Source organism: Populus alba, chromosome 11 (assembly GCF_005239225.2).
Source record: "Populus alba chromosome 11, ASM523922v2, whole genome shotgun sequence".
NCBI classification, from domain to species: domain Eukaryota; kingdom Viridiplantae; phylum Streptophyta; class Magnoliopsida; order Malpighiales; family Salicaceae; genus Populus; species Populus alba.
In genome coordinates this window covers 23,155,565-23,182,455 of record NC_133294.1, presented here as the reverse complement: position 1 = coordinate 23,182,455, position 26,891 = coordinate 23,155,565, and the positions used below count along the sequence as shown (strand labels likewise).

Genomic DNA, 26,891 nt, shown 5'->3' with positions numbered 1-26,891 from the left:
TTTTAAAAAATATTCAAGATAATATCTTTTTTTTAATATTAAAACAATGATATATTGAATTGATATAAACTTCATATCTTAACTTGCCAAACTCATAACTTGGATTATGAACTTCTTTAGGTTTAATAACTCTTTGTTTAAAACTATATTTTTGCCTCGATATGATTCAGTCAACACGACAAGTGCAAAGACTACTTGAATAACCGGTAAAAATATGATTTGGCTTTAATTTTTTTTAAGATGATTTTAAAAAAAAAAATATTGAGTCAAAGACAAATTAAATCGATTAGAGCTCCGTGGCTTAATCTATCAAACTCATAATTCAAGTTATAGATTTTACTAGGTTTAATAACTATATTTTTTTAAAACTATTTTTAATTGATCATATAATAATAAAATAGACGCTTGCAAGAAAATTAATTGCTAATCAAATATCAAAATATTTGTTTGAAACTACAATAATTTTATAGAAAGCAAATTATAATAAATTATGAAGGTCAATTTAAAATTAACAAATTATTATAGGAGAAAATTGAAAAAGAATATAAGGATAGATTACTTTGAGTATCTCATAGTTTATTCATTTTTTTACTTTGTTTTTTTATATAATCATCAAAAATATATTGAAATAATGATTAAAGCACCCTTGAAACCTAAAAATAACATAAATATCACCAAGTTCACTTTAATATGCACTTCTATAACTCAGCCACATAATAATCTAACAAGTAAATAGATAAGAAATCCTCAATCCGCATTGCAAGATAATTTCACATATTAGTTATGAAAGGTTAGCTTGTAAAATTAAAACCATTTTGCATCATTCATACGAGAAGACATTTTATAAATTCAAACCATTAATGCCTTTACGGGAAAAAACTATGAATATTTGATTTATTCCACCATTTATATGTATGCTAACAATATCTGCAACAACCAAGCACCTTCTTCGGTCCTAGAAATTATAATCATGCTCAAAATGTTAGTAGAGAAAATCACACTATACATGTTCTAGCCAAGCACCCTTTTTGGTTTGAGAGTGTTTGAAAGTATAGTAATAATTGCTTTTTAAACTGTTTTTTATCTAGAAATGCATCAAATTAAATAATATTTTTTTATTTTTTAAAAAATATTTTTGATATCAACACATTAAAATAATATAAAAAACATAAAAAAATTAAACCAAAAACAAAATTTAAAATTTTTTAAAATATGATTTGCACCACATCTCTAAATAATATCTTATTTGATAAGTAATTGTTGATTTCTTATATCATGAGGGGAGGGGAGGGGAGGGGGGAGATTTGTTTTTGTTTTGTACAGGAAGATTTGTTGGAGAGGTTGACATCCACATTGATCTTGCTGCAACCATCGACAATATTTATGGTTATTTTTTCACTCTTTAATATATATGGAGATATTATTATTTTTTTGTTAATTTTCAAAATCCACTTTGACCAAAGTTGCAAAGTGTAATATTAGAAAATTCGGTTGCAAATTGAGAAAATGACTAAACCATATGATGCTCAAAATAATTTATCCAAAATTAAAAAAAAGGACTTGCTTCATGTGAACAAATATGAAAAGTGTAAGCATGAGATTTAAACCTCATATGTTTTAGTGTTGTTGATAATTCTAGAAAATCTCTCTAAAAAATAATATTCCATACAAGCAATTAATTCAACATTTTATCTCAAATATTTTATTGTAAATCCTTATAGATACATATACAAATACCATGACAATTTTGAAGTGGCATAAATTGCTTAAGAGTTAGATAAATGTTAATGTTAGCTATTCTAATTTGTTTACAAAACAAATGACTCTTCCAATTTTAAGAAATAAAAGGATTAGATAAAAAAAATGTTTAAACTTTAGACACTTTAGTGTAATTTACCCAAATAAAAATTGGAAAAGCCCAACAACATTGCAATTTAAACCAAATAATTTTAAAATTATAGACGAAGATGAAATCAGTTTCAATCATAACTCCACATCTCATCACACTATCATATCATCAAACATATCTTTTATTTTCTAGCTAAACAACGATGCCCCAGTTCATCTCCAATAATGTATGCCCACACCTGTATAAAGCAGGCTCCCAAAAATTATTATCTCAGCTGACGGTCAGAGACTCAGATCCACATCTTGCAAAGGCACCTCCCTCTTGAGGAGAGAGGGTAATCTTTATGCTTATGCTGTATAAGCAACCAAGACTCTTCTCTACTGGTTGAAGTGGGATGGTGACATCATCGTACCCTTCTAGATGAGAAGCTTGAAAAGCACAATATTAATGATAATGTATGCCACACCTTCAAGAGATATTGTCTTAGGTAACAGCCTAAAGCCACATTCTGAACTTTGTCCTGACAAAGGATCCTCTTGAGAAAGAGATGACTTTTGTCCAATAAGATTCTTGTTTCAGCCGATGTGAGCTAATTAATGGCATCTTTAGTGTTTGCTCAAAGTTAACATTGCAGAAAATTGATGCTGCCACATGATTGAAGTTCTTTGAACGCCGGAACCAAGATGATTGAAGTTGCACTTGGCAGAAGGGAAGCGGCGTTTGGCATCATTGATCTGGTATCATTCTTATCATATCATATCCGCTCTGGAATTCAGGGAGGAAGAACCATATGACCGATTTCCTTTTTAGCCCGTAAAATTATGACTCCAACTTGTAACAAATGATCCCCTTGATGAGATTAGGCAATGCCATTATCACGCCTCTAAATTCCAGCACTGCAAATGCTTGTATGAATGGTGCACAAGAGATCTGACAAGATACAACAGAAAGACAAGTTTAGCAACAAGAGCTTTCATTCAATTACCAAGTTTTTGCATGATTTTGCTGTTACCTTCAAGTAATTGAGCCAGAAAATTCTTTGTTGTTGTAGATTAAACAAGATCATTACAACCTGCAGGATCAACAAAGCTTTCTGTCAAACCTCAACAGCTTAAAAGAGAGCATCAGGGGACAAATTATATATCTGATGAATTGAGTACCTTCATGCTTAGACGCTGACTTGGAGAAATCCACAAGCTAGCAGGCTTCCCTGATCAGAATCCGCAAAGGATGAATTTGGAAGCGGGAAACACCAAACATGAGAAAGAAACAAGACAAATCGTAATCAAATACTGTGAACACCAAGTAAGTGGCTTCCATTTGATCTCAACGCTTGAGCTCTTTATTCTCTTTCCACTCAGTGGTTCCTTGGACAAATCAAAACTAGCGCCTTTCATTCTCAACTCTTGAATACACTTAGTAAGAGCTCTATCATTATTCTTCTCTCTTTGCAACTGCCTGGACACCTTCCAGTAACTGCAAATCTTAACCTGAACCAAAGACACAAACACAAGCGAAGTGCAGACAGACACAAGAGAAGGTATCCACCAATTCTTGCAAGTATGCTCTTTACAGACACAAGAGAAGGTATCCACCAATTCTTGCAAGTATGCTCTTTACTATCAACAGAAGAGGTAAACAAAATGGTTAAGAAAATCCCATGAAGGACTAAAAAGAAGCAACAAAGTTGAAAGATTTCGCGCTTGATAGAGACCATTCTCGACTCTTTCAAAGCAATTCTACGGCCGAAAAGATTCTCTTCGCTTTGCCATAACTTAAGAAGCAAAAGATGACCTGGACAATTAGAGATTTCTGCTAACGGGTGGTTTTGAATTTCTGCTATTGTGTTCATGGCAAATATCAGTTTCTGTTGGTGCTCTTCATCTACTGGGATTTCTACGATATGGACGTCTTTCATTTCAGCCATTGTTGAGCACAAATGAGATAAAATTGAATTATAGCAAAAGCCAATAACACAAGAAAGGAAACAAAATAACGAACCAGAAGATTTTGAAAAAAAGGAAAAAGAAAGAAAACCAGAATGGGAAACCGCTGTCAAACAAGGAGATGAGAGAGCTGGAAGAGCTGAAGAGAGATTAGAATTATAGAAAGCAGAGAGAGGTTAGAATGCTGATTGATTGTTGTGAGAGGGAACGGGTTAAAACTTTCAGATATTTAAATAGTTGAGACACGCCTGGATACTCATGAGTTACCCTTCATGCTCCAACGGTCAGGTTTCTTATCAACAGCTATATTTCAGAAGCTAACAATGCGCCTGCTAATTAGGGCTCCAATAACTGTCCTGAGGATCTTACTTGTAAGTTTTCTTTTCCCACTTTTTATTTAATATAATTTTATTTATTAACAACTGATTATTTACGAGAAAAAAAATACTATAATAAACGTCCAAGTTACAGGAAATCTTAGATTTGAAGTACTATAATCGAAGGCTCTTTTTGGCTCAAAAGCAGGCCGGGGAGAGGACGTGTGGAGGCAATGGCGCAACAAAAATATACAGGGAAGCTTATCACTCCTGAAGATGAAAGGAGTTCAAATGCCCCGATGATGTCCACATCATTGACCAGGCTGAAGAGGAAGGCGTTGACCTTCCATGCTCATTCAGGGCTGGGGCTTGTTCTTCATGTGCTGCCAAGATTGTTCAAGGGACTGTGGAACAGTTTGATATTAGCTTTCTTGGAGGTGACCAGATAGAGGCTGGTCGGGTTCTCACCTGTTATGCTTATGCTATGTCTGATCTAGCTAGTCATCGAGACACTCAAAGAGGAAGAGCTTTCTTCAAGTTAATTTACGTGCTTTAATTAATTGTTGATAACTTATAAGCTAGCCATGTCCTTTGTCTTCTCCTTTGTTTCTGTGTGTTGGCTGTCTCATGATCTTGCTTTTTACTGGGTATTGCCAAAGTTTTTGCTCTTTCATTTGTGATGGCATGCAGATTACATTTATTAGCGTAATTTAATTTAATATTCTCATTTTTTTATATATAAAAAAAAAACACACCCACACACTCGCATATCACATAATAATTAATGATGATGCATGATATTGTTTTGCTAGCTTTTAGTGTTGGTATTATTATTTATGGTTTAAATTTTAGGAAAATTTATATATGGTGTTTAATTAAGTTAAGAATAAGAATTTCATATCACTACATCTGTCTAAAATAATCTTTACCATTAACAAAAAAAGGGCACAAACGTTGGATTAATCAAATCAATGACAAACAGATAGAATAAGAGCACTGAAGATCTAGCCTCTCTTTTACACCCACCGTTAGATTAATTACCATGAAATATTCTTCCCCACTCACTAGCTATTTAAAGTTAAAAGGCAGATTTCAGAAGCCTTTCATGTATTATATATAATTTTACGTCGAGGTTTTAAAAACAAGTTTGATAAAAATTATAAATTATAATTTTTTAGTAATGAAATGCATGTAAAATTAGGATGTATTAACGATTCAAATATTTTTAAAACTATAATAGAAACAAAATGCAATTTCAATGGCATATTATAACATAACGGGATGGATACTTGGGATTTTATTAAAATCTAATACAGAAGCATTTTATTAAACAAAAGAAAAGTTTTTTGAAGAGGTCAGTGGATGGTGACGCCAGTATTCTGGTTTAATTAATTATAGTATCTTTGCTTTATTCCTCATTCCAACTCTATTTTTGCACTAAAAAAGATGAAATTCCTTAAAAACATTTCGTTATTCAAACGTGGGTGTTTAACGGATGATTAAGCCTTATTTGTTTTTATATTTTCATAGTATTTTTTTAAAAAATAATTTTTATTTAATTCAAATTAATATTTTTTTGTATTTTCATATCGTTTTTATGTGCTAATATCAAAAATAATTTTAAAAAAAATAAAAAAATATTATTTTAATATTTTTTTTAAAATAAAAACATTTTAAAAAATAACCACAATCAATTTTAAACACATCCCAAGAGTTTGCCATGATATTTCTTAGAAAGGAAAATAGTATAATTACAGTAAATTTCTTATTTAATTTTATACCAAATAGTTTCAATAGAATATCATTTATAATCAAGCATATTTAAACAAGAGATTAAGTAAATTTACCAATATCAAATCAAAACGAATCGTAATCTCATGAAAAGTGACTGAAAGTGTCCTAACCCTAAAAAATGGCTAGTATGAACACATTTGTTCTTCTTGTTTTGTTAGTAACAGGAATTATTCTTCCCGTTGAGATGCGTACCATACAAGAAGTGGTTGAGCGTTGACAAAAAAAAAAAGAAAAAAAAAAAAAAAGAAAAAAGGGGCCACTTGTGAAAGATCAGAGCTTTATGTCATTTTATGCTTCACCATTTGCTGGCAAAAAGGCCTCCTCCCTTCAGTGGCAGTACCCCCATTATAGACGGCCAGTTGTGGTTGGGATCTGAGCCTAGTGGGCCTCAACTCCGCACAAAAAGTCATGGTGTTGTCGAAGAACAGGTTTGCTGGGAAGTTTAATGGCCAAAGTAGATGCCACGAGTGTGTACTTGGGTGTTATATTTTAAATTTTTTATTTAAAATAATCTTTTAAATATTTTTACATCATTAATAATGTGATGCGATTATATTAACAATAATTTTTTAAAAGTAAAAAAATTTATTTTAATGTATTTTTAAGTAAAAAATACTTTAAACCACCATCACTTTTACAATCTTAAAAACGCTTTAAATTAGGTATTTGGACAGCGCTAGACATTTTGTTTTAGGGGTATATGATAGCATGGTTGTGGTTATTTTTTAAAGTATTTTTTCATGAAAATATACCAAAATATATATATTTTTATTTTTTAAAAAATTATTTTTGATATCAGCATATCAAAATAATCTGAAAACACCAAAAAATATTAATTTAAAACAAATAAAAACATATATTTTTTTCAAAAACGTTTTTAAAATGAAAAAATAAGAGGGTGTTTGGGAGTGTGGTAGCGGTTGCTTTTCAAATAGCTTTTCGTGCCGAAAAGCATGCAAATAATGTTTTTTCATTTTTTAAAAATTATTTTTGATATCAGCACATCAAAACGATCCAAAAAGTACCAACCGCACTCAATTTTAGCAAAAAAAAAAAAAAATTGAAATTTTCCGAAAAGCAGATTCAACCTCAATGCCAAACACCCTCTAAATAGACTTTTGAAGCCTGTTTAGCAAACGCAGTTCAAACCATGTTCTTCTAAATTTTGATTTTTTGCTTAAAATTATATATTTTTTAGATCGTTTTGATGTTCTAATATTAAAAATATTTGTTAAAAATAAAAATATTTTATTTTAATGTATTTTTAAGCAAAAAACACTTTGAACTGTAGTCACTGCCACTTTCTCAAACACATCCTTAGAGAGTGTTTTAATTTTTGTTTAAATATATTATTATTTTTTTATTTTTTTAAATTCATTCTTAAAATCAACACATTAAAATAATTTAAAAAAAATCAAAATTTCAACCCACAAAACAAATATTATAATAATAGTTTTGAAACCCGGCTCGATAGGTCAACCTGAGATCCGGCTGACCTGAGACCTGGTTGACCCAGGACTGTAATCGGGCCGGGTTGAAGAAAAAAAGAAGGAAGGAAAAACTCAGTGCGAATAGGCAAGACCAAGCCGCAAACCCATTGATTTTTTTTTTCTTACTAAATCGAGGTCGTTTTGATTTTTTTAAAAAAATTAACCTGACTGACCCGGTAACCCGGTCAAAACCTAGTGACCCGGGCTTTAGACCAGACTAAGTCTTAAAACTATGACTATAATTAAAGGTCCGATTGAAGCCAAGAGTCGGATGAGATAAAGTTTGTCGAATCAACTCAATTAAAATAATATCATTTTAATTTTTTTTTTTTAAGTCAAAACAACATTGTCTTTGTAAAATAAAAAATAAAAAACTCAAAAGGATTCATTTATGATTTTTAAAACTAGAAGGACTGACTTGTAGAAACAACAGAAAAACGGAGACTCAAAACATGTTTTACCGATTAGGTATCCGACTGCATTTCTAACCCAACCAACAAGTTACGAAGTCTTCTTCCTTACCAGTTGACTCAGACTTCCGAGGTTTTTTTGCCACGATGACTTTGTTGGTAGATAATTTCTATGAAACATTAAATTATATATTCATTAATAAATAAACAACTTAATTGATAAAAAATAAATTAAAATACCAAATTTTAAAAAATAAAAAAATGCTTTGACTGCTTCATATTTATTCAAACCCGAATATAACTCAAGCCCCCGAAATTAAAAAACTCAATGATTCTAGTAACCGCCAAATCCAAAAAAACTCAATAGATAGTAACATAATTGTAAAACCTGAATTGAATTGGTTAAGTAAAGTTTTTATATATATATATGTTCAAAACCTATTTTAATTCAATATATTTTTTTAAATCTTTCTTGTGAAAAAGATGCAGTTTAATTTTAAGTTTTGAAGGTATCCATGTCAACCATCTCAATCACTGAGTGGTATTGCGCGGGGTCAGGTGACAACTATGGGCAACAGGTCACCCCTCTCCCAAAAGAACGTCTAAAAAATCTCTCTCCGTCGCTGTCACATCATCGTTAGCACCAGTAGTCGACAGCAGCAAGTCGTTTTTTGCTCCTTTTCCTCTCATTAGAAACAGCCAGCAGCCCCATCCCCTCCTCCATGAAATAAAAAATCCACTCCTATTTAAACACAGACACACCATTTCTTCTTCATCATACCTTCTTCTTACCCTCAATAAAAACTGAACATCAGATGCATCTCTACAATGCGTGGCTGCCACCGCCAGTGGCGGAGGAGACGAAGAAAGAGAAAGACTCCTTCCGCACAGTGCTCAACTCCGTCAAGAACTCTTACAAACCCGATGATCCTGATTCCGTTTACTCCACTCTCAAATGGATTTCCGTCCTCGAACTGTTAGTCTCCGCCTCTCTCTCTCTCTCTATCAATTTCTTTAATAACGATTGAGTTTTCAGCTTTATTTGATTCTAATTGAGTGTTAATGATTACTTACAGTTTTATTAAGGCGAAGAGCGAATTGTATTTGGAAGATGTAGCTGAACTCGTTCAATTTGGAATTGAGTTGTTCAATATTTCGCAGAATAAGCTTTACGCTCAGGTATTATTATGATTTTCGGGTTTAATGCTGATTAATTAATTAATTAATAATTATAATTAACTTGTTAATTCTTTTTGAGTCTTAATTGTGGAATTTTGGGTTTATTTTTTTTAGGTGAGATGGGGAAATTTGTTAGTGAGAGTGCTAAATAAGTATAGAAAGAAGTTGGCTTTCAAAGTGCAATGGAGGCCTTTGTATGATACTCTTATTCATACTCATTTTACAAGGTAGGGATTTTTTTTTTTGGCTTATTTTTCTGAGTTTTTGTTGATGATTTTAATGTTTATGATTTGTATACTGGTGAGCATTATAGGAACACTGGTCCGGAAGGGTGGAGATTGAGACAAAGGCATTTTCAGACTATTACTTCACTTGTTCGGTCCTGCCGGAGGTTCTTTCCTGCTGGTTCGGCTTTGGAGATTTGGAATGAGTTCTGGTAAGTGTTTAGTTTACCTGTAATTAGGATATTTACTGTGGTTTTACTCAATGGGAAACAGAATTGTATGTTTTTTTCTATTTTTATGTATAGTTATATGTGAAGTTGGTTTTGACTGATACTGCATTCTTACTTGATGTTAAAAAAACCGAGACAAAAAGCCTGAAGAAGCACTGATTAAATTAAATGATGGTGAAATTTATCCTTTGAATAACCTGGTGACGTCATTAACTTTCTATGGTTTCTATATTCGTTGTTGAAATTTTCTTGAAATAAACTTGCAGTTCTCTCTTGGAAAATCCATGGCATAATTCATCCTTTGAAGGATCTGGGTTTTTGAGACTGTTTTTGCCGACAAACTTGGAGAACCAGGACTTCTATACAGAGTATGTAGTGCATAGTTTATGAAATTCTTATTTCTTTATAGTTTTTGGAGCAAGTTTTATAACCTATTGTTGGCATGGCAGAACTTGGGTTAAAAAGAGCTTGAACATGTGGGACTCGGTACCAAATTCCCAATTCTGGAACAGCCAGTGGGCAGCTATCATAGCACGTGTTATAAAAAACTATGACTTTATTGACTGGGAATGCTTCTTACCAATGCTTTTCAGTAGATTCTTGAACATGTTTGAGGTGAGTTTATGAATACTTCAACTTATGTTTTATCATTTTCTAGTTTAGGGGAATAGTAGTGGGTGACTTGTGTGATGTTTAGATTAGAAGCGTGGAAGGTTCATAAGTGGTAGGATTTCATTCTTCTTTGACGACTGGTATTATAACACATAATGATAGTAAGGACTTGTTAAACCATGCAGCTGAATTTTTTTAATACTTCTAAGTACCTATAGAATGGGAAGAGGAACAGGAGGAGGGAACCTCTTACCTTAAATGCATGCTGTGACAAATTGACTAAGAGGCAGTTTGCTAGGATTCCTTGTTGGAAGATTTTTATAGATATTAAAACATCAAGGAGAGGAAAGAAGTAGGAACAGTTGGAATACAAAGGATTTGAAACTCTTACTTTTCAAATTTATTGACACATTAAAAACGCGGGAAGGGAAATTGATAAAATGTCGTGTGCATTTAAATGAGGCTTGGCTCTAAATTCTTAGTCACTCCCTGAAAGAAAAATCCCTGCCTTGTTTTTCTTGGGTTCTCTGTCTATATCAATGTACTTGTTGCCATTCTGATTATCCACTATCATGCTTTAATCTGGCAATCACAGGTTCCTTTGGCAAATGGAAGTGCTTCATATCCATTTTCCGTTGACGTTCCAAGATACACAAGATTCTTGTTCTCCCATAAAACTTCCACCCCAGCAAAGGCCATTGCAAAGTCAATTGTAAGATCAGTAAACATGGCCATGCATTTTGTTGCTCTCATCAATTGATCCTATATGATTGTTTTCCACACTGTCATCCTATGCTGTTTCATTGCGAGTAGGTCTATCTGCTTAAACCTGGTGGTGCAGCACAAGAGCTCTTCGGGAAATTGGGCAACCTCTTAGAACAGTCTGTTCACTAACATATGAATACTTTAATTATTGTCTCCAACCATGTTCATAATTCTCACCATTGGCTCATTGTTGGTTTTTATTGCTGTAGATATTACCATCCATCTAATGGTGGTCGCTGGACTTATTCACTGGAGCGCTTTTTGCTTCATTTGGTAATTATGTTCCAGAAGCGCTTACAGCGTGAGCAATGGTAAGGATATGTATATATGCATCTTTTTACCTTGTATATGTGTTTTGCATTTACTTTAAAAATGTTTTAAGCTGTTACTATACAAATATTGGTGTTACAGGAGCACGGACAACAATAGACAGGCAGAAATGTTTCTTGGAAGATCAGAAAGGACTTATTTTGTCAATGTTCTACTGAAGTTAATTGATCGCGGGCAATACAGCAAAGACGAACATCTTTCCGAGACAGTTGCTGCAGCAACTTCCATTTTGTCATATGTGGAGCCCACTTTGGTTCTTCCATTTTTAGCATCTCGATTCCATTTGGCTTTGGAGACGGTTAGTAGTGTTGCATGTGTTGTTTTATGGATCAAAATGCTGAAATATGGTTTTGAACCTGGCTTCAAGGGATATTTAGTAGTCTCCTCTTCTTCAAATAATGCTTCTGTCATCACATTAACTTGTCTTTTACTTACCTTTGTGTCTAGTCAGATGACTGCCACCCACCAGTTGAAAACTGCAGTGATGTCAGTAGCATTTGCAGGACGTTCTCTGTGTCTCACATCCCTCTCAACTCAAGGGAAACAGGAAGATTGTGGTGGGGGTGATGATGCATATGTCGATCTCTTGACAATTTCACTATCCAATGCTTTACTTGGTATGGATGCTAATGACCCCCCCAAAACATTGGCAACCATGCAGTTAATTGGCTCCATATTTTCCAATGTAAGAGCTGAGGCCTTGATAATTTTCTCAATTCTTTCTTTTATGCCCATAGTTAATTAACATGTTCATTCCCCATTCAATTTATAATTACAGATTGCTACTTTGGATGATAGTACCGATCAGCTATCATTCATGCCAATGATCCAGTTTTCTGAATGGTTGGATGAATTCTTGTGTCGCTTATTTTCATTACTTCAACATCTAGAACCCAGCAGCGTTCTGTAAGTAATAGCATTTAGTATCCCATCTGTTTCTCTTAAATTTTCTGCATTGCTTAATATATTTAGACATGCTGATTTGCCCTTCTAGTCAGAACAATTCATTTTTATTGTTATAGGCATGAAGGCCTACATTCATCGGCAACATCAGGAACTTTTCTTGTCGATGATGGTCCTTTCTACTATTGTATGCTTGAAATCTTGCTCGGAAGACTATCTAAATCGCTATACAATCAGGTTCAGCTGCTGTCTTCATTCACAGTTCATTCACCGTGATCTCTCCTTGGGGAAGAGATTGTTTTTTAAATTATTCATTTCATGGTAACAGGCTTTGAGAAAAATTGCAAAGTTTGTTAGGACAAATATTCTTCCTGGAGCAGTTGCAGAGGTTGGATTGCTTTGTTGTGCTTGTGTTCATTCAAACCCTGAAGAGGCTGTTGCTTCTCTTGTTGATCCAATCTTGTCATCTGTTATATCCTCTTTGAAAGGAACGCCTGCAACGGGCTTTGGAGGGAGAGGGATTCCAGATGCCACAGTTTCAATTAAGGTTTGTTAGATGGTGTAAGTTATTAGATTTTATTTTGCAGAAAGATTCTTGGTGAAAATTGATGGCTTCTTTCCCAGGCCAAACCAACACTCTCTCCAGCTCTTGAAACAGCAATCGATTATCAATTAAAAATATTATCAGTTGCCATAAACTATGGAGGTCCTGCTCTTCTTCGGTGCAAGGATCAATTCAAAGAAGCTATCGTGTCAGCTTTTGAATCTCCCTCTTGGAAGGTTTTAATTCACCCCCAGTAACTTGTTTACTTTATAATTGAAGATCCTATTCAAATGATATTTGTTTGGATAGGATGCTTGTTGGGTGTTTTTCTGAATATTTTAAATGCTTGTCTAATTTTATTATATGCTTTACATATTTTTTTGAAAAACTCTTTCATCATATACTAGGTTAATGGAGCCGGTGATCATCTCCTTCGATCCCTCTTTGGAAGCCTCATTGTTTATTATCCTATGGATCAATACAAGTAAGCTTATATCTTTTCATCTATACATGTTATTGTTAAAAATTCTCTGTTGTTTATCTATTCAACTTCCCTTTGAATAGAAAATTGAAGAATATTGATTTTGTAGGTCCATTTCAAGGCACCCAGAAGCCATGGCATTAGAAGAATGGATCAGCGCAAAAGATTCCAACAGTGATGGACCATCAATGGGGCCCAAGTGGCATGTTCCAAATGATGATGAAGTTCAGTTTGCACATGAACTTTTAAACCTTCATTTTCAATCAGCTTTAGATGACCTTTTGAAAATATGCCAAAATAAAATACATTCCAATACAGGTAATCCTTATTTGTTCTTCTAACATAGTTTTCAGATGTTGTGGTTGAATTTTTATCTTGAGGAGCTTAGAATCCTTCTAGGTCATAAAACTCATAAAAATAATTGTCTTCTAGAAAAGCTTTGAACCTGATGACTTGATATCATTGGATCAAAATATTTTATGAGGGTTCATTCTGCCGAATCTCATATAATCATGTCCTAATATCCACGATTCAAACTGTGTTAGTACTTCAATAATAATTGCAAGTTAATGACTATATGCTGTTTCTCATGTAAAGAAAAATGCCCTGACATTGATGTTGCAACTGATATTTCATTATTTTCTTCTGCTAATTACATGCGACTTGCTAGCAGGAAATGAGAAAGAGCACTTGAAAGTGACTCTTTTGCGTATTGATTCTTCACTGCAAGGTGTTTTATCTTGCTTACCTGATTTCAGCCCATCCTCCAGGAATGGGATTGTGGAAGATGCTAGTCATATTTCTTTCTTGATAGCTGGAGCAACTGGTTCAAGTGTTGGCAGTACTGGACTGCGTGAAAAAGCTGTTGAGATTATACATGCAGCTTGCAAGTAATTTTTAAATTTTAGTTTTTATCTGGATATTGTTTACCCACATTGAGCAAGTCTGAATTGCTAAAACATTGCTATATTTACAATGCTGCAGATACATGTTAGAGGAAAAATCAGATGACAGCATCCTCTTGATACTCACTGTTCGTATCATGGATGCTTTGGGAAACTTTGGTAATGAACTATACATTCAGATGAATAGAATTCCTTTTAACCTCTTGAGATGCTCACAGTAGTTTTTCCACACACATATTTTAGACATCACCCTTTTTTGTGTCCTGATTTGTTTATTTTCATCCCTTAACCTCTGTCAAACAGGAAGTTTGGAGTATGAAGAGTGGTCGAATCACAGGCAGGCTTGGAAGTTGGAATCTGCTGCCATTTTAGAACCTCCAATGAATTTTATCGTGTCTTCTCATTCTCAAGGAAAGAAAAGGTAAGTAGTTTGGACATGAGATTGCCCTTTATTGTTGTTTGAACCTTGCATTGGTGACTGGATTCAAATTTTTAATCTATTGATCTAATTCAGGCCTAGGTGGGCTCTTATTGACAAGGCATACATGCATAGTACTTGGAGGTCATCACAATCATCCTATCATCTGTTTCGTATGAGTGGGAACTTCTCTCCACCAGACCATGCAATTCTTTTGATGGATGATCTGCTAAAACTTTCTTTGCATAGTTACGAAACTGTTCGCTCGTAAGTTCAATCTTCTGCGATCCTTACATGATCAAACTGGTTTTTCCTGTGCATATTCTTGTTTCTCTTGGGTGATAGGGTTGCTAATGATTTTTAAATTAAGGCTTTACCATGCCATAGCTTCTGCTATTTCATAGTTAAAACAAATAACTAGGAAAAACAATGAGTGTCAAAAATATCTGATATACATTGTTGACCTTTTGCCAGGCTTGCTGGAAAATCTCTGCTGAAGATGATTAAGAGATGGCCATCAATGATTTCAAAATGTGTGCTCTCTCTTACTGAACACTTGCGGAATCCCAGCTCACCAGAATATGCAGTGCTGGGTTCTTGTACTGTCCTTTCTACACAAACAGTTCTCAAGCATTTGACAACAGTAATATTCAGAACAAATTGGTTTCAATACATTTCTGGTAGTAAAATTTTCTGATATGCCATCTTTTATTTCAGGATCCAAAAGCATTATCTTCTTTTCTTCTTGGGATTCTTTCAAGGTGATCCTTGATTCCCTTTTTTTTTCCCTTTATATATTGGAGTTTTTTGATAACTGTGAAGCCATACTAACTCTACCCTGCTTTTCCTTTTGTTTTTGCAGCTCGCATCATGAATCACTGAAAGCCCAGAAAGCAATAAATGAGGTCAAATCTCTTATCAGTATTAATTCAAGGGTCGTGTCTCTGAATTTACTTCTGATATTTTTTAGTGCCCCAACAGCTTTTTGTTATGTACAACATCTACTTTCCGGGAGTGTCTAGAAGCATTTTCAGGACATCAGATAATCACATAGATGGACCAAATTTTGCAGATTTGGTTTCCCAGATTGGATCAATGAGTTTTGATTCTTCTGGTTTGCATTGGCGGTAAAATCTCACTCTTTGTTTACTCGATATTTGCAGTAGGTGCTGAGCTGCCTTCAGAATTGCCTTTAAGTTTATTATGAACATTTTTGGCCTGTTGAGGAAGGCCCATGTACTGGCAGACTTAGAAATACTGTCTGGTTGAGTATGTGAAATGCAAATATAATTATTTTTGACTGGAAATGCAGCATCTCTATCTGTTCTAAACTCTTGGCCTCCAAATAGTCATGGATTTTGGTTCATTTCATTTGTTGTTGTTTTTACCTGGCAGGTACAACCTGATGGCTAACAGAGTTCTGCTTTTGTTGGCTATGGCTTCTAGGAGTGTTCCGAACTTCTCTTCAAAAATCCTGAGTGAAACTGCTGGTGAGTACCTTTCCTGTTACTTTGTGATTGACTCCTTGCCCTTTTCATCAGCATTCTTTCCACATTTTAATGAGATTTTCACTCACAATTTCTTTGACATTGTCTTACTGATGGCTTTTCAGGCCACTTTCTTAAAAATTTAAAAAGTCAACTTCCTCAAACAAGGATACTTGCAATCTCAGCTCTAAATACACTATTAAAAGAGTCACCATACAAGCTCTCTGCTGAGAATCAATCTGCAGTACTAGAGGGTTTACAGACAAATGCCAAATCATCTCTTGAAGGGGCATTAAGTGAAATTTTTCAGGAAGAAGGGTTCTTTAACGAGACTTTGAATAGCCTGTCTCATGTTCATGTAATCACTGATATTGATAGCACTTCTTCCAGAGGAAGTCATGGGAATTCTTTTATCCAAAACCTTGCAGACAAATCAATTACCCGTTTTTATTTTGATTTTTCATCTTCATGGCCACGCACTCCTAGTTGGATTTCTCTATTTGGAAGTGATACTTTCTACTCCAACTTTGCACGAATCTTTAAGCGCCTAATACAAGAATGTGGCATGCCTGTCTTACAAGCACTTAAAGGAACACTGGAGGAGTTTGCAAATGCCAAGGAAAGGTCTAAGCAGTGTGTTGCTGCTGAAGCATTTGCTGGGGTGTTGCACTCTGATATCAACGGTCTTTTAGAAGCATGGGACAACTGGATAATAGTTCAGTTGCAGACTGTGATTCTTTCTCAGTCAGTGGAATCTATTCCAGAATGGGCAGCATGTATACGCTATTCAGTTACAGGAAAAGGAAAATACGGTACAAGAGTCCCTGTTCTGAGGAAACAAATTTTGGATTGTTTGATGACACCTTTACCTCCAGCTGTAAATACCACTGTTGTTGCAAAGCGCTACACTTTTCTTTCAGCTGCTCTCATAGAGATATCCCCACAAAAGATGCCCGTGGCTGAGATAGAACTCCATAACATACTTATGAATGAGCTGTTGGATAACATGTGCCACTCATCAGCGCAAGTAAGCATGTCATTTTCATTTATTTTCTTAATTGAAGCTGGCATGTTTTGTCACTTTTACGAATCATGATTATGTTGAACTTCCTTTTCCTTTTCTATTATGTGAATCCTAAAAGGAATGAGAAGAATAACAAACAAACTTAAGTCTTTCTTGGAGAGTGGTCGAATGTAATGATGTATGAAAATAATAACCACAATTATTTTCTGTATCCTTCATTTTCTATAACAAATTGAGTTGTTTTTCTGATCATGTTACTATGCTATATTGTCATGGAACAGGTAAGGGAAGCCATAGGTGTTACCCTGTCTGTGCTGTGCTCTAACATTCGTCTTCACTTGTCATCTGCTCACGATTATTCTTGTGAAGAGGCAAGCGAGATTGACAACCAATTGAAAGAGGAAAAGTGGGTCCTAATTCTGACTCACCGAGCTACTGATGTGGTCACAAATATTCAGAATACTAGTCCAGCAGACAACTTGGAGATTGCTGGGCATACGGCTTTTCAAAATGGGTCTTTGAATGGGGATGCACAAGATGATGTTAAGTGGATGGAAACGGTATAATTTTTCAGAAAAAAATTATATTTGCTTCCACAACTATTAGAGTGACTGATTGATCAATATATTTCTTCTTGTTTGATGCAGCTATTTCATTTTATCATCTCAACGTTGAAGTCTGGCAGATCATCTTATTTACTGGATGTTATTGTGCAATTTCTCTATCCTGTACTTTCTTTGCAGGTATGTATGGTGCATTTTCTTTGTTTGTGATACTTGACTGGTCTTTGCCTGTGATTTCCATCTAATTGCTGCATTGATTGCTCCAAATTTTCTGAACACGCTTGAATGTTTGCCATTATTCCTTTTATGCTTGTTTGGGTTGGCACACATACCTTAGGAAGAAAATAATAAGATTGAAGCTTTTTATTACATAATAAATAAGAGAAATGGGAATGTATAGCTCCTTATTTCAACTGAATAACATTCTTTTTCAGCGTGCACTTTTGGTCTTTATACAAATCTTCCATTTGGTGCTTAGTCATTTTGCTGCACAAGCTGTGGTCATCCCTTCTCTCTTGTTGCCAGCATTTTGTTTCCAGTGATTTGGAATACATACTCGGATGCAAATTTGATGCACAATATTGTGGCTTGTTTAATAATCTGGGGCATTTGATGTAGAAACAGCATACTTGAATTTATTGCCTGAACGTGCCGATAACATTGGGCATCCTGCATCTTTAGCTGACAAAGATATTATTGCCTTTGTGAAGGAAACATCAAATAAAGATTTGTCAACACTGGCCAAGGCATGTTTTGAATTGCTGAAATGGAGAATTTTCTGGGCACCTCATCTCCAGAGGGCTGTTTCAGTGATTCTTTGTTCTGCCAATGATCTGAACTGGCGGACCCGATCAGCTACTTTGACATATCTGCGTACTTTTATGTATAGGTATTGTGCATTTGCTGTATGCCTTATTTCTTACATCGTGGATCCTGTTTTATCATGTTAACATGGTAATTTCAAGTTCTTATTTCCAGTTTTTGTCGCTTATTTATATTTATTGCAGTATATTGAGAAGTCAAACTTGTTCAAAGCAAGCAAGGAATTTCACTTTTAGATTTTCCACACAAGAATATGTATTAATCACTTGTTATATATTGCAATTATATTTTCCATGATCTCATGTTTTAACAAGTTATTTGTTATAGATCGGAATGTGAATATTTTTTTATGCGTTGAATGTAATTAGAGCCATGTTTAGTATTTTGTGGGAATCAGCTTGAGAGTGTGGGTTAAGAAAGTATTTATGATTTGGATTCTTAAATTGTTGGCATGCTCTTTTTATTACAGGCATACTTTCATCCTCTCAAATGTGGAAAAACAACAAATTTGGAAAACTGTTGAAAGTCTCCTGAGAGATAATCAAGTAGAGGCAAGTTCCTGGCTGAATCTTCAATTTGATGAGTTTTGTAGATTTCTAGATGCAAATGTAGATTAGCTGGTGAAGATTAATCCTTTCTTCAATTGATAGTTTAATAATCACTGACCTGACTGATTTTTATTTGTGATAAGATGTCTGAGATTCCTGAAATAAAATAGCAGTTGTGAAATACTAAGTCAGCAGGTGCATTAGGATAGTCCTTTATGTAAAGGTTTCTTTCATCGTGGGAGTTACTGAGGGAGTGAAGTCCTTGGAAAACAGGACAAGTCATTCTATTTTTGCTTTCAACATAAAAAGCTAATTCTTGGTCAGGTAAGGGAGCATGCTGCAACAGTTCTAGCAGGTCTAGTGAAGGGTGGGAATGAAGATCTTGCTAGAGACTTCCGTGAAAGAGCTTACTTGGAGGCAAATACCATCCATAGGAAGAGAAAGCAAAGGTTATATAATGATCTTCTGTTCTATAAGTTAGATTTCTCTTTCACCGAGGATACATTTTTCACGCACACATTGATGCACCTTTTGGAGTCCATGTCAAGCATGCGTGAGGTTGGCCTTTTGCATTGAAATTTCTTTTTATCTAATTGACATCAAACTACCATCTATGTTCCTCACAGTCATCCTAATTATTGTGTGGGATCACCACAGGCATACCATGTTTTCATATCTGTTTTGCTTTTAGTACACAAGCAGCAAGTCCTGGTATGGATGATCTTGTAATTTTGACATAGAGATAGTATACCTGATTGTAGGAATCTGAAAACTGGCCAATCTATAGCATCTGTTCATGGCGCTGTACTTGCTTTGGTGGCTTCTGTGTTGTCAGTTCCATATGATATGCCCAGGTATGTTCATGTTAATATATGAAACCAATTGTATCAAGTGTTTTCAGAATTATCCTATAATGTTATTCGTTTTGTATGAAATGGTGATGATATGCAACTTATGGCAAGTTGCTTCATAACCATGTCAGATCCTCCTTATAGTGGCAAGTGGTCAGGTTATCATATTAGTGTTACCTGACCAGCTAATATGCCTAGTTGAAGTAGTGTTTTGAGTAACAATAATATCAGGCAGCGTTTCTATATTTATCAAGAGCTGAATGAATGAAGGTTGTCATTTCCTTAATGTCTATACTTCAAACTCTGCGGGTATAGTTTTGACTATTTTCTTGATGAGATTAATTATAATCCCGCTGACTATTTTTCCGTTCTTTAAGAACCATAGGAATTGCAATTCTAATCTCAGTCCTCTTGCCTTTGTGAGGTTCGCTAACTGCATAGTCATTTATTCCTTGCTATGGAGGATAATTAGGGAGATTGAATCGTGTTCCAACTCAAAATGCAGGTCATGTCATTAGTGCTTGAGGATAATTAGGGACATTGGCTCTTGGTTTAAGGTGGTGCTAATTAATCAAACTTAAAAGAAGTGTTTTTGGAATTAGCTAAAATAAGCACGGTAGAGTTTTGTCTTCTTTCCTGGGCCATGGGATTTGATGAGAAGCAAGGTCTTGTATGGTTGGTAAGATATCCAAAAATGCATGGCTGCTTAGGAAGATGGTTGAAAGGTCTGTCTTTCTGGTTCTTTTTATCTGTTCTTAATAACACAATCGTGGATTATGTCAATTATGACAGCAGAAATTGGCTGATACACTGGGGTGTAGAGGAGGAGATGTTGAATTGAAGTACCTGCATAGTTATATGGAAGCTTAAAGAAGAAATAGTTGTGCTAGACACACCGTTATCAAATGACATAATCATGGTTGGGATCAATCTAATTTGCTTAAGACCTGCTGAAGCTCTCTTGCTACTTTTTTTTTTCTGACTGTCATAACCGGCTGAGAACAAGGACTTTTTTAGAGCAAGTTAAATGGCTTCCTGCAAACTCTTATATTTACTCTTACACACGCCACACCAGAAAGCCATTTTGTGACTCTTAACTTACAGAATTTTGAAGAGATCTGATTGTTGATTCTTTTTGAAGGAATATATGAATGCATATAAAAATATGATAGCTTTGGCCCTTGTATTTTACCTGATAATTTTCATCTATTCAGTTGGTTGCCTGATCATGTTACTCTACTGGCTTGTTTTGGAGGAGAGCCTTCACCTGTGAAATCTACGGTTACAAAAGCAATCGCTGAGTTCCGACGAACTCATGCGGACACATGGAACGTCCAGAAAGATTCATTTACTGAAGAACAACTCGAGGTAGCCTTATAAATGTTTGTCACATTCCTTAGGTTGGAGGATTTAAATACCTTTGTGATTTGTAAACCTCTACTTATTTGATACTGGCAGGTTCTAGCAGATACGTCCTCGTCGTCATCATATTTTGCTTGATACACACAGCATTTTTAGCAAGAGAAGATACTGTAGGAACTTATTAATGATTAAGAGGGTTTCAACATCAATGATTTGGTAGAACAAGAAGTTATGCGATTATAGGGTATAAGTTGTATAAAAGTTTATTTACTTTTTTCATTATTTGTGATAAGATATCTGTTATTGTCAATAAATGAAGGGTATCATTGCCTATTTTGTGATTTAAATATCCTTAAACTATTGAATTCATTAGATCATCAGATGGTAAATCCCATAGAACGCAGTCTGTATTGAAGAGGGAGGAGCCATTTCTAATCTCTTTCCCACCCTGGGATTCTTCTCCATTCTCATCATCGAGCTTTTCATGCAATCTACCTTGTTGGTCACCTGCTGTGCACGTGCTTCCAGTGCACATACTCTGACTCCATGGCGATAAAGCTACTTCGTTGCCAAAAGAAGATGGACCACATAAAAATGCATTAACTGATGAAGGGAAGTAGGCGCAGGTGCCTGCAAAATTGGCAGAGGTAGCACCAGTGGAATCCCAGGTCTTGTTTGGGGGCAGAATTCCAGGTTCTTGCATGGCCCTCGAGAAACCAAGCTTGATTCTCTCAATAGTATCATCATTTTCATCATGTTTAGTGGCAATATAAGGGGATGAGGTGCTCCCTTGTACTCCATTTGTGTTGCATTGTAGCAGCTGGAAGTCAATCCGCTTTTTAGTGAGCAGGTGGAGCATTTCATCCTTGAAGCAGCCAAGGGCTGCTTCTGCAAGGTTAGCCACCTGCGGTGTTGCTAGTGTGGTGGCAATCTCTGCCATGAGGTGGGAGAAGGGCTTGTGGGTAACTGGGTCTATACCCATGCCAGAAAGCTTCCTTTTCAGCTTGGTGTTCCAGTGATTTTTAACATCATTGTCTGTGCGGCCTGGAAGCTGAGCAGCAATCAATGACCATCTGTGATGCCGTTTCGCAATCAGTCATTGAATAGCAGAACTTGATACCAAAAAAGGTTTATGCAGCATGTATTGAAAGACTGAGCAAATATATATATATATTGATCGGTGTACCGGTTGCCAACAACAGAGTGAAGCTTGACAATGGTATGTTCTTCTGCATCTGAAAACTGGCCGTGCTTCAGATCAGGCCGGAGATAATTAGTCCACCGCAACCTGCAACTCTTCCCACATCTCTGGAGACCTTAATCATACAAGGACATAGAAAAACAATAATAATCCGGTCATAAATTATAGCAGATGAATGATGATGCTATTAAGAACATTAATGTGGAGGGGGGAAAGGACAGAAACCAGCATTCTTGGGGATGAGCCGCCAGTTACGGGTGCCGTGTTGGGCGATGTAAGAAGAGAGTTTGTTATCTTCTTCAGGTGTCCATTGCCCCCTTTTCACGTTGTCCTTCTCACAACACGGAATCCTGCCCATCTCTGTGTGCTTGTCTTTTGTTTACTCTTCTTCTCTCGCACTACCCTCCTTAAGAAATGCTAATACTTTGCTGCTATAATGCTGTCTACTAATGAATGATAAGAAAATTGTCGAGTGCCTCGAATTTTGGGGGAGCAAAATTATAAAGAAAAGAAAACAAGTGCAAGTGAGAAAAGAAATGGTAAGCGGGTCAATTCTTATATACAGAAACAAAAGTTAGGTTTGCATATGAAATATTGCATGAGGTTAAATTAAATTGGAAATAATAAAAATGGCATCGAAGGCGCATGATTTTATTAAACTATTCAACGCTATTGAGAGTGTGAGAGGTGGGCTGGTAGCTCACCCACACGACACCCGGTCAACTCTCTCACTTGTTGACTCCCCTTGGAGGTCCTTGCAGATGTTTTGGGTTGGGTGGCTTTCTGCTTTGATCACACAATTTTACCACCGCCTCCATAGTAGGAGTCTCGAATTCCTTGAAAGCAGAACATGTGAAGTTTAAGGTCGTTCCACGTACGTGTGGCTCATCATTTTGACACGCAGCCTCAAGAGAGAATGAATGGTCTTGTTCTGTACAACTTGCAAGAAAGAAGCCATTGATGCAGTAGAGAGAAGACACAACCAACTGCCCTTGTACTCTTTCTAATTACTCCGTACAAAACATCTCGCCTGAAACCTTGTTGACGGGGGGGACTGCCAATTTCAATGCCGCCAGTTAAGTGTTCATGTGAATATCTATTATCTAAATACTATTTATTATTCAACATAAAATAATCATATACATCGAAAAACAAACACAGATTATCGGATCAAGTAAAGCTTTTCCCATCTTACATTTTATATAATATTTATTCGCAGGAACCGTGCTTTAAACAATTCCAGGTTCCATGTAGTTCTCTGATGATGAATCCATGGCTTCTCAACTAAAACTTGGATCAGATGCCTTCACCATAATCAGTAATTCTGCCTCAGGACATCCCTTTTACTCCCTTGGCTCAATCTTGCACTCATCAGCCATTCAACTGATCCAATCAAAGCAAACGCTGTCACCAAAAAGCAGATGACGCTGAAGGCTCGAAGCATGATCCACTTAATTGTCCTTGCCTCAATATTTTTCTGCTTAAAATACATTTCCACAGGAAAGTATACAGCTAAGGGCCAAAAGCCGAATCCTCCTAACAATCCAATAACCTGGTTGAAGTAAGGAAACATCACTGCAATCACGGTTGTTGATACGACGTAGATCGTTCGGAAACACAATCTGAGGAGATTCAACTGGAAACGAACATTTGTAGGTGAGATTCTTATTCAAAAACCTGTTTTCTGGATATTTCTCTGCAATCCAGTTTTCAATGACCGCAAATAATGGCTGACTGTAAACCTGTAAGCACAATCAAATATTGTGAATATTTCAGGGATTGTTACTTCTACGACGCTACTACGAAGGTGCATCAGCTCATCTAGTAATCATGAACATTTTATACACTCATACCTGATAGCCACCAACTAGATGAAGCACAATACAAGCATTGGCGAAGTCAATAAGCCAGTACGGTTCATAAAATCCAAATCCTGTCAAGAGGTTCCCTCGTTATCGGAGGATCGTTGACATTTAAAGATTGTTGGAGAAACTGTTTAGTAAAACCAATTATATATATTTGCAGGATAATAAAAATATATACACAAAAAATATTAACCAAAATACAAGTATGGATATATAAAATCCTTGTTGAATTGTAGAATTTCAGATGAAAACTAAGACAAAAACCATGAATCTAAGAATGATCAGTCAATTTCACATTCATCATAAATGGTTTTAGATAATATATATAAAAACCATGTCAAATTACATGAAAACGCAAATAGATAATGAATCTGGGATTTGAGATTAACATAAATACCTCATGCTGGTAGCAGTAGTAATAGTGTAGGCAATTCCTGTCCCGTAAAAGCCTATTTGGGCGAAGACGCCACATACCAATGCATTCCTTTTTCCTGGAACATGTCAAAGCTAGTTAATATGTCAAAGACATAATTAGTTGGGATATGATCTTTCTCTGAATCTATAGCTTCAACATGATTTTGAATTATTAACTGATATGTCTAAATCAAATCTAATTAAAAAGAAATGAAGTGTGTTTGATAGTGGGATAAAATGTGTTTTCCTCAAATTGTATTGAAGTTGAAAACCATAAAATTAATGCCCTTTTCAATTTAAAATTGTCTTGAAAAACACTTTTAAATACAATGCAAATTATATTATATAAACAACTAAAAAAACTAGGGTTTTTATGGTGCCAAAACACCTCCCCAACTCTTTTGTTTTATTTTATTTTCATCATATATGTTTTTTAAAATTTCAATTGATTTTTTTTTATAGTGTAATGAGATGATATCAAGTTTGAAATTGTGGTAAAAAGACCAAATTAAACGATAGATGATTGAAATATAAAATATAGAGAAACTACATAAATAATACCAGATTCATGATAATTTTTATTTTGTTCATTTCTGGATCAATGGATTAGGAATTGAGAGAGGAGAAAGAAGCTCGTTAGAAGATAGAAAAAAAAGGTGTTGATAGTCACGATTCCAGTAGCCAAAATAACCAAGTTTGATGTCAAAAGATTCCGTACGATGAAATGAGTTTGATGATGAATATTTTTGGCTTTTATCTTATCGAAAAAAGTAAATCAAGGCTTGAAAAGTTTTGCGGTTTTAGGTTTTTTTTTTGTGATTTTAACTGAATTTTTGCTATTTAAAAGTCATAAATGAATTTTTATTAAAGTGACTAGGATGTCTTTTTAGATACTTCTCAGGTGAAAAATGAGTTAAAATTGAGTGTTTTTAATTCAAAAGTTAGAAACCCAACTTTTCAATGGGTTCTAGCCATATGAGTTGCCGTAAATTAAATTGCAGAACAAGTGATGCACCATTTACTTTATTTTTTTTTAAATAGAAAGTAATGGAAAATATATCGCCTACTTCTTTTTGAAACAAATATATAAAGGGATAGCTCAACTGATTAGGTTTTAAATTTACTTTGCAATGATCACAAGTTCAAGTCCTCTCAAGGTTACTAAAAGTTTATATGATCGTTAAGAATCTATAAAACTAGTCAAGATATATAAATTCACTCACACACCCACATTAATAATACACAGACACAAACACATGCACGCGCGTGCCAAAATATGGGGGTCTAGGTTTATAGATACAAGTGCAAATTAATTAGGGAGACCTACTAGACCTAAATGCACCCCTTGCCTCATTATTTTATTTTAAGACCTTTGTAATTAATACCCACATATGTGGTTGTATTTTTTTAATTTACATTAAGTTTTTATTTTAATTAATTTAAATTAGTATCCTTTTTCTCTCTTTGATTTTTTATAAAAAATTTAATGTTTTTAAAAAGTAGCTATTTTTTATTTTGTATTTTTATAACGTTTCAAAGATATTACTGTAATTTATATCTTTATTTTTTTTCCTTTTGTATTTGATATAAATAGATGATATTTGTATGATGTAATTTTTTTTTTAATTTTAACCTCATTTTTTTATTGAATTTTTATGTGATCTAATTTCATGAGATAAATTTTTAAATTGTAGTAGAAAGAAAGAAAATAAAAGAAAGCGAACCACAATATAAAACATGGAAAAAAGGCATGACCAATTTGGTCCAAATGTTTAATTCATTTATTTTTCAGTCTCAATTATATTTGAGAGAGAAGAGATGAACTCACCTGACAAGAGGGCGAAATAGGTTGAGAATGAGAAAAGAAAGAAGGAAGGAGACACGAGTACTAGGAGGATATTCTTGTACCTAGAGTCTCACGAACAGCTTCAAGCTAAGACCGATTTCTTCTGGGACCAAATTCAGGATCGGGAGACCGATAGCAATCGCAGAGAGGAGGGTGACTGAAGCAAAACACAACATGGTTACAGGACCTGCAATCCACCCTAACTCAGCCATGCTCCATGCCAGTGATAGCACCCCCGACCCTATCACTCCCGTTATTATGTGTGCCACTGCCGTCCATGCGGTCCCTTCATCACAATTCATTTCACAATCACTTGATTTCGAGTCAAGGAAAGATCTGATGAGGATCATCATCAAGAAAATAGAAGACAAACCAGTTCTCTTGATTCCAGGCTGAGGAGCCTGCAAGAATGGTATTGATGCCTCTTCTTCTGCTTCTACTCCCATATGATCTTTCATGCAAATTCAATTTCTTTCTTTTATGAGAAACACAACGTTGTTTTTATATATAT

The 26,891-nt window shown here is 34.9% G+C and overlaps 3 protein-coding genes and 1 pseudogene across 4 annotated transcripts; 1 reads left to right on the top strand and 3 right to left on the bottom strand.

The window, feature by feature from the left end:
- Positions 1–2,974: 2,974 nt before the first annotated feature.
- Positions 2,975–3,976, bottom strand: LOC118029437 (uncharacterized). The gene is made up of 2 exons (XM_035033317.2): positions 3,470–3,976; positions 2,975–3,416 (listed from the first exon to the last, which is right to left on the bottom strand). Exons 1-2 carry the CDS (start codon positions 3,774–3,776, stop codon positions 3,064–3,066), a joined length of 660 nt encoding a protein of 219 aa, XP_034889208.1. The 5' UTR covers positions 3,777–3,976; the 3' UTR covers positions 2,975–3,063.
- Positions 3,977–8,371: 4,395 nt separating this feature from the next.
- LOC118029438 (proteasome activator subunit 4) lies at positions 8,372–21,395 on the top strand. 2 transcript variants are annotated; one of them, XM_035033319.2, is made up of 35 exons: positions 8,372–8,782; positions 8,883–8,985; positions 9,100–9,212; positions 9,299–9,421; positions 9,706–9,807; positions 9,889–10,054; positions 10,647–10,763; positions 10,865–10,932; positions 11,026–11,127; positions 11,228–11,444; positions 11,598–11,831; positions 11,925–12,052; positions 12,169–12,286; positions 12,378–12,596; positions 12,674–12,829; positions 13,001–13,077; positions 13,184–13,392; positions 13,748–13,964; positions 14,059–14,138; positions 14,283–14,400; positions 14,494–14,664; positions 14,872–15,040; positions 15,115–15,158; positions 15,260–15,302; positions 15,379–15,524; positions 15,793–15,887; positions 16,010–16,911; positions 17,190–17,468; positions 17,556–17,651; positions 18,182–18,360; positions 18,763–18,844; positions 19,166–19,290; positions 19,603–19,695; positions 20,907–21,060; positions 21,151–21,395. In XM_035033319.2, the coding sequence occupies exons 1-35, from the start codon at positions 8,622–8,624 to the stop codon at positions 21,190–21,192; spliced, it is 5,448 nt and encodes a 1,815-aa protein (XP_034889210.1). In that variant the 5' UTR covers positions 8,372–8,621; the 3' UTR covers positions 21,193–21,395. The 2 variants fall into 2 exon arrangements, with proteins under 2 accessions (XP_034889210.1, XP_073268690.1); XM_073412589.1 differs by having other exon boundaries at positions 13,745–13,964.
- An 11-nt stretch (positions 21,396–21,406) lies between these two features.
- Positions 21,407–22,615, bottom strand: LOC118029440 (transcription factor MYB80). Its single transcript, XM_035033323.2, has 3 exons — positions 22,481–22,615; positions 22,241–22,370; positions 21,407–22,127 (listed from the first exon to the last, which is right to left on the bottom strand). The coding sequence occupies exons 1-3, from the start codon at positions 22,611–22,613 to the stop codon at positions 21,407–21,409; spliced, it is 984 nt and encodes a 327-aa protein (XP_034889214.1). The 5' UTR covers positions 22,614–22,615.
- Positions 22,616–23,563: 948 nt separating this feature from the next.
- Positions 23,564–26,826, bottom strand: LOC118029510 (probable amino acid permease 7; annotated as a pseudogene).
- Positions 26,827–26,891: the final 65 nt, after the last annotated feature.